Source organism: Borostomias antarcticus (assembly GCF_949987555.1).
Source record: "Borostomias antarcticus genome assembly, chromosome: 21".
Taxonomy (NCBI): Eukaryota; Metazoa; Chordata; class Actinopteri; order Stomiiformes; family Stomiidae; genus Borostomias; species Borostomias antarcticus.
Genome location: NC_140254.1, coordinates 808504 through 821963, shown reverse-complemented (window position 1 = coordinate 821963; position 13460 = coordinate 808504). Strand labels below are relative to the sequence as shown.

The 13460-nt window shown below is 43.1% G+C and overlaps 1 protein-coding gene across 1 annotated transcript; it reads right to left on the bottom strand.

Moving 5' to 3' along the window:
- Positions 1-11976: 11976 nt before the first annotated feature.
- On the bottom strand, positions 11977-13206 carry hoxa4a (homeobox A4a; the record flags this gene model as incomplete). The annotated part of the gene is made up of 2 exons (XM_084455241.1): positions 11977-12293; positions 12789-13206. 2 exons carry the CDS (start codon positions 13204-13206, stop codon positions 11977-11979), a joined length of 735 nt encoding a protein of 244 aa, XP_084311367.1.
- Between the last annotated feature and the right edge of the window lie 254 nt (positions 13207-13460).

Genomic DNA, 13460 nt, shown 5'->3' with positions numbered 1-13460 from the left:
CTCGCCGTTTCCCAATATTTATTTCAGAAACTGACAGGGTCTTGACACCCTTGTAGAATAACATTGGCACCCCTTGGTCACGTGACGCCTCTCCGCCAATGGCCTCCTCGGGTGAACCTAGGGTTACAAGAAGCACTGTGAGGAGAAGAAATGGTGGCGATCCATCTTACTTTTCAATACAGAACTGACACGGGAGACTATGGAAGCAAGATAGGGCCAACAGTTCTGTGGACTATTACCGTTTACCTTATGGCTTATGAAGGGCACAAAGGCATGCAAAAAATCTCACCATCTGTACCAGTTACATCAAAACGTCTACGAAAGCACCTCATATTCTACAATATCAATAAAGGGTCCAGACAGCAGTTAGCAGAAGCAGTTAAAGGTCTAACAACCAAACATGGGCCTTCTGAGACCTGTATTTTATCATTGCCTATATAGGCTACCTATTAGTGTTGCCATAAAATGTATAATTATTCTTGTAATGGCTGTTGTAATCATTATTCCTAAATGTAGGCTTATTAGCATATTTTTAAATATATTTATAATACTCATCGTTGTCATTATCATCATTAGTGGTATGATTATGCAATATGCCTAGATGTATGTGTGTGTGCGTGTAGCCTATATATATATATATATATATATATATATATAGGCCTATACATATATATATATACACATGCAACCGTAGAGTCCTATAAGGAACTTTTTTCAGTGATTTTTTAATATCGTTTATATTGTTTTATATCTTATATCAAATGGTTTTACAGTGTCGTTTTTTTAGAGTGAACCAAAGTATGCGCCTCACAGCACCTTGTCGCTGGAATGCTCTTTTTGTTAGTACACATTAGGCAAAGGATTCTCCCTGAACAATGAGGCGAGCCCGCGGTGCAGTACCCTACCACCTGGCTACAAGCATAAACAAGCACATTCTCCACCTTTTTTTCTTCTTTTTGTGTGCATGTGCTCCACAAAGAAGGGCTACGCAGAAACCTGAAAAACCGGGCGGGCATCTGCGCATCTCCATGACCACGGTGTGAACTTTTCCTCGCAGGCCCGTAATAATGGCTGCTGTCTGTGCTGTCGACGCAGCCGCCCGCCGCAGTGATGTATGAGGGTCACTGGGCCGGGACGGCGCGCCAGAGACAGCGGTCCGGTGAGCAGCCAGGTTCGGTGTTCAAGCGGATAGAAATCCGGCCGTCCACTTTTACGCACAGAGAATTATGTATTCAATATGCTATTGAAATTTTGTCAATAATAATTGATAGCTATTCAGGGTTTGCTCATGCAGTCATTTGTAACAGTCACTGCTGAAAACGACTGTAGCCTATATTGTTTATCTTTATGGTAACTTTAGAAGGAAGTTTCTGTTGGGTACTGAGATGGAACAATGCTTCCACCACAATAACCCAAATCGAAGTAGGCCCAGCAAAATTATTAAAATGTATAACGCTGACGTAAAAAGTAGGTTTAATTCGATTACAATTTACAATGGAATTCTTTAGGCTATATGCGGGTCTCGTAATAGCTTATACAAAGGCATTCAAAGCAATTGCAAAACAAATATTTTGCTTTTTTCTGCAATTCCTTTATGCTTTGGCTATATAATCTAAACCCGGAGCTATGTGAGGTAGACATAAAATATATTATATATTTGGAAAGATAATGGGTGGTATTTTAAAATATAGGCTAGTGCAACCCGACAATATGCATCACGCCAAGCGAAATCAGTGCATATACCTACAGCCTAGCCCTCAGCATAAGTAAACCGCAGAGTGAAGCATAATCTCATCACCACATCTGCTTTCGAAACGGAGCCGTGGAAAACATATCAGAGGTTTTGGCTGTATTTCCAAAATGAATGGTAGGCTACATATACAAAATGGAAGAGAGAGGCAGAGACAAGACAGGCTCGAGCCTTCTAGTGCTCAGCCCCCCGCTCCGCGCGAGAGAAATGCTGGCTGCCTCTGTGTGTGTGAACTCTTCCTGAACCGAGATGCAAGTCATACGGTGATAAATCACCGCGCGACACACAAACTCCGCCATTTACAACCGAGGAAGCCTATTTCTGGCCTGCTTACCTTATCCTCTGACGACGAATACAGAGCACGACGCAATATTTTCTCATTCAGCGACGAAATCGATCAAAGCAGTAATCCAGAGAAAAGTTTAGGCAAGGCGAGCTGGGTAGCCTAATAGCAGCAACACACACCGCCGAGCACTTACAGCACTCATCAGCGACAACATAAAGGAAAGAGGCAAGTGGTTCAGTGTGTACGAGAAACCAAATCCCTTTTTCTTTTTTTCCTGTCCGACGTGGATGGGTAAACTGAGATTACGAAAGCAGACGCGAGCAGTCGGGTCATTCAGATAAGCGCTATCTGCCCTCACGGTTGAACTTATCATATGCTAGAGCAATGCTCATGCTTCATACCAATATTAAACCTACCATGGGCTATGCTGGACTACGTGTTCCTGCACAAGTACCATGCAGACACCAGTAAACTCCCCCGAAACATAGCGTCACCATAGACAAGAAAAATTATGCAAATGAGCTAGCGCCTTGGTCTCCGAAACACAGTTCAAAAGGAGGGACTCTCCTCCCCCATGCGCGAAAGCAGTGTGGATTAAAAGATGCATTGCAAAAAGCATGGACACACATCATAAAAGTGTCTATGCCTTTTTTTCCTCTTCTTTTTTTAAATTATTTTTTATGTTTGTACCACACTGAATTGAACAATTGATGGTTGATAACCTATGGATTGTGTGGAGAAGCCTATAGGCGTTAGCAGATGACATGGGTGCATTAACATCACTAAGGGACAGAATGGGCTTCTGTCCACAGTTTAAATATTAACCAACATCTCATTCCATCAACATGTTAGTTTACAAATGGAAAATGCATTTAATCTATCTATTTAACAAATTGGTAAGCCTTGACAGGCTACTAAGAAAAATAAACTATGAATTTATGAACTGAGGACTCCGGTGATCAAAGCCTAGTTGTGGACTAAGGGAAAGACCCCCATCGGGAGCGGGTGAGAAAAATAGAAGTTCCACTACCAAAAGGATAGCAGTGAGAGATAGCGAGGAGCAGGGGAGAGGGGAGCCGTGTGGGGGGAATCCCTCTGCATGGTAATGGTGTCGTTTTCCAAATGGAAAAGATTTATGTTCTCTTGCATCTGCGGGCAGCCAACATGTGCAGAGTCTGGTTGTCTGAAGCTAGGGGAGGTATACAACGACACAATAAAAAGGTAGAACAGGCGGACAGCGTGGGAGGGTGAGTGGGATAAATATTCACGGGTGAGGATTTTTTTTTTAGCAAACGTTGCTTTTTTTTCCAAAGCGGTACAATTATTTACTCCTTTGTGTTAAAATGAAATGCTGAGCTGTGATTCTCTTTAATTTGGCCTTAACCACGGGGTTAAAAGTCAGACATAGAGGGAACAGAAGGCAGTTTGATATTATTACAAAAAGACCCAGTTTATCCCGTCAAACACAAGCAAAACATCGTTATATCAGGGATACCTTATAAAACTTTAGAGCAACTTTAGTCCGAGCCAAACAGATGGTTTTCTGAGAAAGTGATTTTTGAAAGGAGCAAGGCGCCGCTCCAAGAGGTGCTATTCCCCCCGTCGCTTTTATAGTGACAAATTACACTACAAAAGACATGAGGAAGAGAACGAGTTATTACTCTCGGGGTCGTCATATCACTACTACTGGGAAATGTAGGCTTTGCGTGTTTATATGTTTGAGTGCTTGAGTGGGCGTCTATACTAGGCTACTTATTAGAGGTTGAATACGGATATGATCATCAAGCATTTCTAACAGAAATCAATAAAGACAATTTGACTTACCGAAGGCAGGCAAGGGTCTTCTGAAGACCGGATGGCCTGAATTTACTTTGGCAGAATTCTGTAAAATAAATTTTTTAAATCGTGTTAATATAGCCTGCGTATTTGTATACATTTTAACAGAGCAGAGGTGTAAGCTTTATATATATAAAAATACAAATAAAAAGAGAGGGGAAAGATGTAAAATAGTGACACACTCGATAATCGTTGGAATGATTTTGGCTGATAAAATACATTATGCATTTTGATGTATTGCTTGATCTTACACTGTTATATTACCAAAGTTTACATTGCTATATCATTAACAAACTAATAACCTGAATTCACCCAATTAGATAACCGTGAACCTCTTACTGTAAGGAGGTAGCCTGCATGTAACTAGAAACGTACATGATGCATCCCTTAACGAATTAAGGGAGGATTTCCATAGCAGATCTGAGAAGAAGTAATTCACATGAACAGTGGACCCAGTATTTCCAAGACCATTTCGACATCAATAGGCCTCAGACTAGGGTTTTTAATCCAAAAAACAGAAACAGAAATTCGTCCTAAAAAGATGAACGCAATCCCATATACAGGCCTTCATGTTATAACACAATAATACACATAGCCTGCATTAAATTGCATTGTTTCTGCTCCTCTGTTTCTGTGTGGATTTTCTCCACCTTTGGAATTGGATCGAATAGTCATTAGCTCTCGCGCAACGGCTGCCCCAAGTCCCCGTGCCCATAAATCACACGCGAGCGCCGTGACCTCAGCGCGGCCGCGCGGTCCTGGATGGCACTCCGTCTTCCATTATATCCTCGTTTCCCTGGCGGAGCGGCACAACCCCACAGCTTTTCTTTACTTTCTATGTACCTCAATTTGATTTATACTTTCCCTCGAAAACCCACGTATAACACCACAAATTGATGCATTTTATAGGGAAAGGCATTACACCTTAGAGCGGGACGTCGTGACTGTTTTCACCTCTTCTGTTTGGCTTTTTGTTACCAACAGACATTGAAATAGCTGGGTTTATTTACAAATGGCTATGTAGGCCAACTTCAAGCCTAACGTCTGGCTGCCACTCTCTGATGGTCGAATACTCCACAAATTATGGACGGTTGTGCATTATGTTTGCTTGGCATTAGATGATAGTAAATCACAATTTAAATTCCAATAAGCCTAAGCAAGGGGTAGACACCATGGAGTAATAGCATTGTATGTGGGCTCTTAAAGGCAAAATGTTTACTCAGGATAGTGAAGTAAATGTGGAATTCGTGATTAATTTTGATTTATTTTGAAGCCATGCTGGTGCTGAAAATATAGTATTTCTCCAGATAAGTAAATATCGATATAGGCTCTTGTGGTGCTTCAGCTCTATTTTTCCAGACCGGTAAAACCATGGACTCTTTTTTTTACTGACCTCTGCCTTGCGCGGCAATAACTCACGACAGTAATGAACAATCGGCGGAAATACCTCAAAATAAAATCCATCCTCCCAAAGCACGGGCTCTGACTCTGTCCGCGTGGAAAAACATATCCGTCCGTGACAGCAGTATAGCACCATCCACAAACAACGATACTCTCTATCTTTCTTTCTCTCTCTCTCTCCCCCTCTCTCTCTCTCTCCCCCTCTCTCTCTCTCTCTCTCTCTCTCTCTCTCTTTCTCTCTCTCTCTCTCTCTCTCTCTCTCTCTCTCTCTCTCTATCTCTCCCCGTCTCCCCCTCTCTTTCCCAAGCAAAAGTCTACAAAGCCCGGAGTCCACTCACGGAAAGTGGGGGTAAAGCGCGTATAATCAGCATGGTATGGCCAGACCTGGACTCCGCTTTTCTTCCCCGTACCATAACACTGCGCCGTATTATGCGCCCCGCTCACGTGATGCAACGTCAACTTAAATCCCTTTTATTTGCGTCCGTGAATCATTAATGGAGGCAGTCATTGCCCCTGAGGAGAAACGGATCACTTTGGAGGGAGAAAAAAGAGGGGTACATGACACTGCAATGTATCTGGCAAAGGAACCGGTCTCTCGCAGAGCGACTGCTTTTTCCTCATGTCCCGTTCTGTGGAGGGTGTGTTCTGTCAATTCAAAAGTGTCATATATTTAGTGCCTATTAGCATCAACAGCGGTGTTTTGAATGGCTTAGCAAGAGAGTGTTTGGCGCAATGGTGTAACAATTCGCACTATGCATGAGAGAGGGAGCGTTTTCTCATGCAAGTCCATTACAAATGGCGCACTGATTACTCAGCACCGAGTGACCCTCTGCTTTCTATATGAGGGATATTGGGGTAAGTGTGAATGGAGTGTGCAGGACCATCAGTTCATAATTTACACCGGTCCCCCAGCACGAATCCATACGGAACTATTGGGCTAAGTCACCTACTAACTCCAAAAGCCAATGATAGCAGTCGAATGGAAACCAAACCTGTCATAATTACCTGTCCTAATGCAAGGCAAGTTGCGTGTCCCGTTGCTTGCTGTAAGCGGTGAGTGTATGTCAGTCAGCGGTAAAGCGGGGAGTAGTGGCGCTTGAGGGAGTTCAAATTGCGGGCTCTTGACTTCAGCCTTGCCGGTCAGTGCATCATGGACCCCCCCCCCCCCTCCCCCCATTCAACCTGCTAGTGATTACGCATTTCCTATGACCAGTTGAGTGATGCTGGGAATTATAAGTTTGCGCAAAGGCCAAACTTGAATCCAAGTGAAAGCTTCTCGGATATTCTTATACGGGCATTTATTTAAGCAATATAGCAAGAAAACAGTAAAACAGTTTAGCCAATGATGAACTTTGAAGAAGTGAACAGGCCCATGTTCTTGTGACGCGTAATTATAGTTGCATTAGCCGCGCCTAACCATGCAAATTACCCGAGCACCCATAGCCTAAACCTGGGCCTGAGGGGTGCGTATATTCTCTCTGCTCCTTTTGGCGCTTGTTTTCCGTCAACACAGAGCAGCGGGCGTGGAAAGCTCCACCACAACTATTAATCACTCTGAGCGGACACAGACCGCATCCCGCACCCACACCACACCACCCTTTGTCTTCACAAACTACAACTTGAGCCGTACAAAACTTTTGAAAACCCGTCCAGGACTATCCTGCACTGTCCTTTTTCTGCTCACCTCTCAACATCAGAGAACATTGGGAGTATGAATGCGTCAGTACATGGGTAATTTTGGATCCCTTTTATGCATAATATCACTTTTGGATATCAAATTCAGAAAGTTACTTTTCTTGAAAGCATTTTTTACTTCAATTTAGTCATTTAGTCACCCCCTTAATGGATGAGCATTATTATGGATGAATATTAGTTTATCTTTAACCAAAAAGTAAGTATTTCCTCCTTTCTTTTGTATTTTCAGAATCACATACCACTTCACCCGCGCCGGGTACACGTGCATGGCGACGCCGGAGAGGGTGTGGAGATGATCTGACTGAGACGAACAACAGAGCCCGGCTCCCACGACGACTTTCGACACCCCACCTCAACTTTCCCCTGACACAAACAGAGGCGCGGAGAGTTGAGTGTGGATATATTTTGGGGTTAAAAACAAGGAGAGGACGAAGACCAAAAGACGTTAAAAACATTAGCCTGCATTTGTATTTAACTAGCCTATGTTTCTGGACTTCAGAGCTGTCCCTCATTGATCTATTCTTTTTTTAGATGCTTCGCACTTTGTTCCTCATTCACAAATCAAACGTATGCGTTCACTGGCAAAGAAGAGTTTTAACTGCAGAGCCCTCCTCACTGCTCCACATTTGGATGTTGGCCAGACGACGGTACATATCTCCCCACTATGTTGACATTTAGGGCTCTTAACAGCGAGGCTTGGGTTACGCATACTCTCAGCCGGAGATAACTCTTTCAAGGGGTAACATCGGCCAACATCAAGGCTAATGCGAAATTTAACGCTTTAAGCTGGCTTGGCGTCCATGGGAGCCATCGATGGAGCTCTGGTGGTTGGTGGTTGTATTAAAAGTTGATGTTACATTTTCCCAAGCAGACAACCGAGTGTAATAACATTGTTATCTAGTAATTACCAATGTACTACGTTGTTGTAAGTTAACCCTGTACTATAAAATGCAATCCTATATTTCCTGTGTTACATTTCTGCGGTCTATGTTCAGAATGTCCACTCTTGGTAACTTTTGGTAAACAAACGGGCTCATTGAGATTGATACTTTATTTTGGTATATTTGGTAGGTTTAATAGGCTATAGATAACAGCAACAACAACAACAACAACAACCCTTACAACAATACCAATAATAACATAGCCTACTATACATATAATAGTTGGCCTAATATCAGTTACTATTATTTGATCAGAGAATCTTAACTTCAGAATTGGTAAACTGACAATGATGCAGAATGTTATGAAGGGGGTGTGTTAATTTTTAACTAAGCTCTTATGTCTTTTGTGCCCTCTCTCCCTGAGGCGCCCTTTCAGCTGTGGACAACGCACAAAAGGCTTTTTACCATCTTGAGATGGTTTCATGCATAACCTAGTACGTTTTTGTCAAGTTTTCATCTGCTTTATTACTTTAAAACGAGGAATGTCCTACTACATATTCACATTTGTATGTCTCTCCTGTAAGAGGATATAGACTATAGGTTCTATACTTTTTGCGTAATCAGACTATGAGAGTGAAAGAACCAAAATCCAATGCTTATATATAGAGGGTTAGGTAGGTAGCCTTCTTGCGCTTATCTTTATTTAAAGAATTGTGATTTCTGTCTTATTTTAACACCCTTTCGGTAGAAGCCACAGGTCATGAACGCTCTAGACTTCATGCATACTTTTTTGTCAGTCTCCTGTCTAACTAGCAAGCAATGGGGTATCAGTTCATCTGAACAGTCTTGCCATTATTTTGAGCCTCTTGTGTGTAAATATTTTATGCCAAGTTGCAATTTCATATCCATCTCTTGGTGTTAGCTCACATGGACAATGTCGCTCGGGTAGAAGGCCTACAAAAGTTTGAACAGTAGCCTACGTTTGCATTGCTGAGGCACACAGTTTAATAAATGTCCTACAATCAAAGGCTCTGACCTAAATCTACGTGCAAATCAAATGATCACACTGACACTCAAACTCAAAACATACTAATGACACAGCATATATGATTTGAGTTCGCAACTGACCACAAGACCGTCAACGGTTACGCAGTAGCCTGTATCCGCACAACGCAGAGCGGTCTCCCAGCGGTGGACTCTAACCCACAGAGGTGAGAAGCAGAACAGTGCCTCTAGAGAATCCTCTATGCAGTAGCCCCTACACTGTAGTAAGTCAATCAGTCAGTCAAGAGATATCATGATGTCACACATACTTCACACCTTTAGGGCATATATATTAGCTATATGCAATACGCGCAGCTTGTAACAGATCAAAAACCATTTTGCTCAGAAGTAAAAATGACAGGGTCTACTCACTGCAAGAAACAACGGTCGATGTCCATCGGGGAAATGAGGGACAGAGGAGAAAACTCTGACAAAGATATGAGAATTCACTCTCGCCCTACCGAGGATCACTCTAAATGAAAATTCTGCCGATTTTCATATCTATTTCTGACCCGAGAGCATACATTATTCAATCAGTCACGTGAACGAGGCAATTAAATTTTCAGTACATTGGGAGTGACCTCTATTCGTGTATTAAATGAGCTCAAATCTCTAATTCAGCAAGCTCGACATATTGAAAGGCGTGCGTAAAACCTGTGCCAATCAGCCAAAACGCCATCTTCTGCTCACCCCTGTCTGTGCCATGGACACTTGTGCTAAGATACCAAGAAGAGCTGAACGGAGTCCACTCAGAGTGCCATCATATTCATTTGGAATAAGCAGAGGAATGAAAAAGGTTTGCAATATCATAAGGATATGCAAACATTAGCCTATGTTTACTATCATTTACAGGGCACTAGGAGGACTTTGGTGAGCAGAAATGAATTGTTCAAACTTCATGAAATGTTCAAAGTCTCTAAAATGTTATATAGCCTATATGCAGCCTAATGTACATTTTTCTAATTAATAATCATTCTTCAGTCTTTAGATCTGCCAGAAGTCCCTATACCTTTAGTCAAATGGAGAGGGATTTTCAAATAGCAACAATACGCCTGTTTCTCTTTAACCCAGCTTTTTTCTTAAATCTGACAGACGTGTTTCTGTGACAAATCGCAGAGGAGACGACTTGAGTGAATTAGTGCCACAGTTGCACACCTACACGCCATTTTGTTTCCGAATTGTCGTGTGCGAATAGAGAAAAGAGAGAAGACCAAGCCGCGGAGGTCTCACCACTGATCTATGGTCTGGACATTGTGTGTGTCGTTAGGTCAGGGGTCACGCGGAGTGCTCGGAGTCGATGATTGGCCAGAGTCTGCCGTGTCCTCTGGTTGAACTCTCCATTGTTTGTATGTAGCAGGTAGTGACCAACACTCACACACTGGTGCACTGGGCTTTAGGGAGATCTCCCAGATGAAAACAGAAGCAAATGTGTGTGGCCCAGCAGTATCTTGGGCCAGTCGATAGGTTTATCATTGGTAAGCCTTTCATTGCAGTTTCAATAACGCCCTATTCCTGGGGGGCGGGAGGGGGGGGGGGGTTAGGAGGGCTTATCTCTAAGATAAAAGATAAAACTCTTATACCAGATAATACATTCAGTATTAATTGGCACATTAAAGTGTCACATGAATGTTAGGCTATTTGTAGTTTTGACTTTTAGAACACGCTTTACGCACAAAGCCGTATGGGAATCACCAGCATATCGGCTTGAAAACATTTACATCCAACTCGTTTGGATGTCTAATATTCACTGATGTAAAAGGGGTGTCTTTACACACTTTAGATTTGTGTTTTTGGACATGAACAAACAAGCCAATAAAGCATTTTCCGTCTACCCAGTTGCTTTTGGATATGAAAGCGTCTACCTTGGTGGTCGTTGTTTTGACATAAGAGATAAAACAGCGTTTACTCTCAATTCATAGAAACCAAGATTATTGGAGTTTTACAAACCTTTCTAATGTTAATTAATATGCTAGCCTATTACGCACACACATTCGAAACATTGGGTGAGCTGATTCAAATTACTTCGTGAGCGTTTTCGAGCAGGCATGTTACATTAGTAGAATGAAATTAATATAATAAAATATTAAATCGGTCGAGCACGTTTTGCCTTGCAAAAAACTACTCTAGGCTATGTGAAACAGAAATAACGCTTCATTTGAACTCCAAACTCAATCAGCGGCCTTTCAGAAAAGCAATGGTCTAGCTATAGTCACAACAGCAGATATAGACATATGCGTATTTTTCTAGCGACACCATCCATCCAAAACCATATCGGCCATTGTTGAAGTACATATTTATTTCACAGGAACATTGGCATTCTACTTACAACGTCCATTAATTAGACAGCACATACAAATATTCACAGTTTAGATAACACCACAAAATAGGACACTACAACAAATAAAACTAGCCTAAACTATACGAACAAACAGATTCGAACTGACAAAATGGTTTCTTTATTGTGCCTTCGCTAAGATTTGTGTATGTACAATAGGGGTGAAAGTCACCTGGACGATACACGACTTTAAAACACATTCAACAGTAAACCGACCCACTCACTCACAAACTAGGCTATACTCTAACTCTGAAATGTGCCCTCTGTAAGACAGCTGACTGCTCCCAGGTGGGATCTAGATACTTCCTAAATCCTAAATATCGTCTTTCAAGTATATTAGAACATTCCATGAGAATAAACAAAAAGGTTCCACAGCGGAAAGAGGCGTCACCCTAAACTGACCACGTCGCTTTCCTTTCCTTGGACTCTATGCAATAATATATATAAACCCAGTCCTACTTTTGAATGTGCGTTATCCTTCTCTCTTAATAATAAACAAATACATTGTAGTTGCATGCCATCTTGGCAGCTAGAGGCGAAATTCGAACTCAGATGAGGGGGTGAGCAAACGGAAACAAGGAGACGGAGAGGGAAAGGGAGAGGGAAAGTGACAGGCCCAGTGGCCAGGGTATAGGGGTAATACCATGTGTGACATACTCGAGAATCGGTCCACAAAATTCCACTCTGTGTTATTTGTTCTCATTCTCAGTCTGTGTTGGTTCGGCGTGCTTTGCGCGAGGTTCAATCACTATAGGCTCGCCGCGCACGGCGTGGGAACGAGCTGCTGGCCTGTTTTGATTTGCTGCTGCTGGACTCCCGAGGACGAGCTTGCGGAGCGGATCTTGGTGTTAGGCAGCTTGTGGTCCTTCTTCCACTTCATCCTCCGGTTCTGGAACCAAATCTTCACCTGGCGCTCGGACAGGCACATGGTGTGCGCGATTTCCACGCGCCTGCGTCGGGTCAAATAGCGGTTGAAGTGGAATTCTTTCTCGAGCTCAAGAGCCTGCTGCCGGGTGTAGGCAGTGCGGGACCTCTTGGGCACTCCTCCATTGTAACTGGCATTGACTGAAGAAAAGCACACACACACACACACGCAAGCAGGTGTTACTGAAGCATACAGCCCAAATCCCCGTGTTTCTCCACTGGGCCCATTAAAATGGTGTTAGACAGTTTAGTTTACTAAAGGGGGGTGAAAAGGAATGTTTTGCTTTATGCTGCCTAATGACCTTAATGTGGAGATGCCATGCGACATGCGCTCGTATCCAGGGACAAATCAAGCCTAGAAAATTATTAACAAAAACAGCAGGATTGGATAGGCTATTACACTGGCTGGGGTCCAGACATGGAGGTAGTTTGGGTTAAAAAGCAACAAAGGCACATGGCCTCGGCAGACGAACACAGGCAATAAAATTTACGAGGGTCCTTAATTACCGACCCCGCTGCTCGATGGTCGTAAATTGCCGTTGTAAGGGGTGCTACTAGTGCTGCCTCAATGGGCGTGCGTACGTTCCAGTGGTTGTTTCGCAATGGTTCCGGTATTTAACTGTGACGATAACTCACCGATGTTAACGTGGACCTTCTTCATCCATGGGTAGACCACCGGCTCCTTGCCCTTCGGTGCGCCGGGATATGCCTCACTGGCGAGGCTGCAGTCTTTGCTAGCGGTCGCCCCTGCGCCACTGTCTGGAACCGGGTTGAGGCGAGGACCATGGTTCTGTGGAACGGGCTGGGACTGAGCGTGATGCCCATCCGTGAAATCGTCGAGCCCGTTGGTGGACACATTACCGTAGTCGTAGGTAGGTTCCGTGTAGTTTGACCTCGGATACGATGCCTCATCGTGATGGGAAAATCCCGTATCTTTTGGTCGGTCGTAGTACTCAGTAGGGGTAGAGATGTATCCGCTCTGTTGATATTCCTCGCATGGTGGAAAGGAAGGTTCGATATAGTTCGAGTTTATCAAGTAGGAACTCATGGTCATTAATTTGTGAAGTGCAACAATACTAATTTTTATCGCGCTGTCGTTTTTCTGATCTCCACAAAACCCTCCTACTCCCTGTCAAATGTACAAAGTTGTCTGGTCACGTGTAAACCGCCACCAATCACCGTGTCTCCTGTGGGCATCAAGTAAACAGGAACCAATGGAAAGCCTGGCACTGGCACAACGAAAATTGCTCGAACTAGACAACGTTGGTGTTTTCCTTATTAAATCAGAAATAGATAAAGAAAATCTCA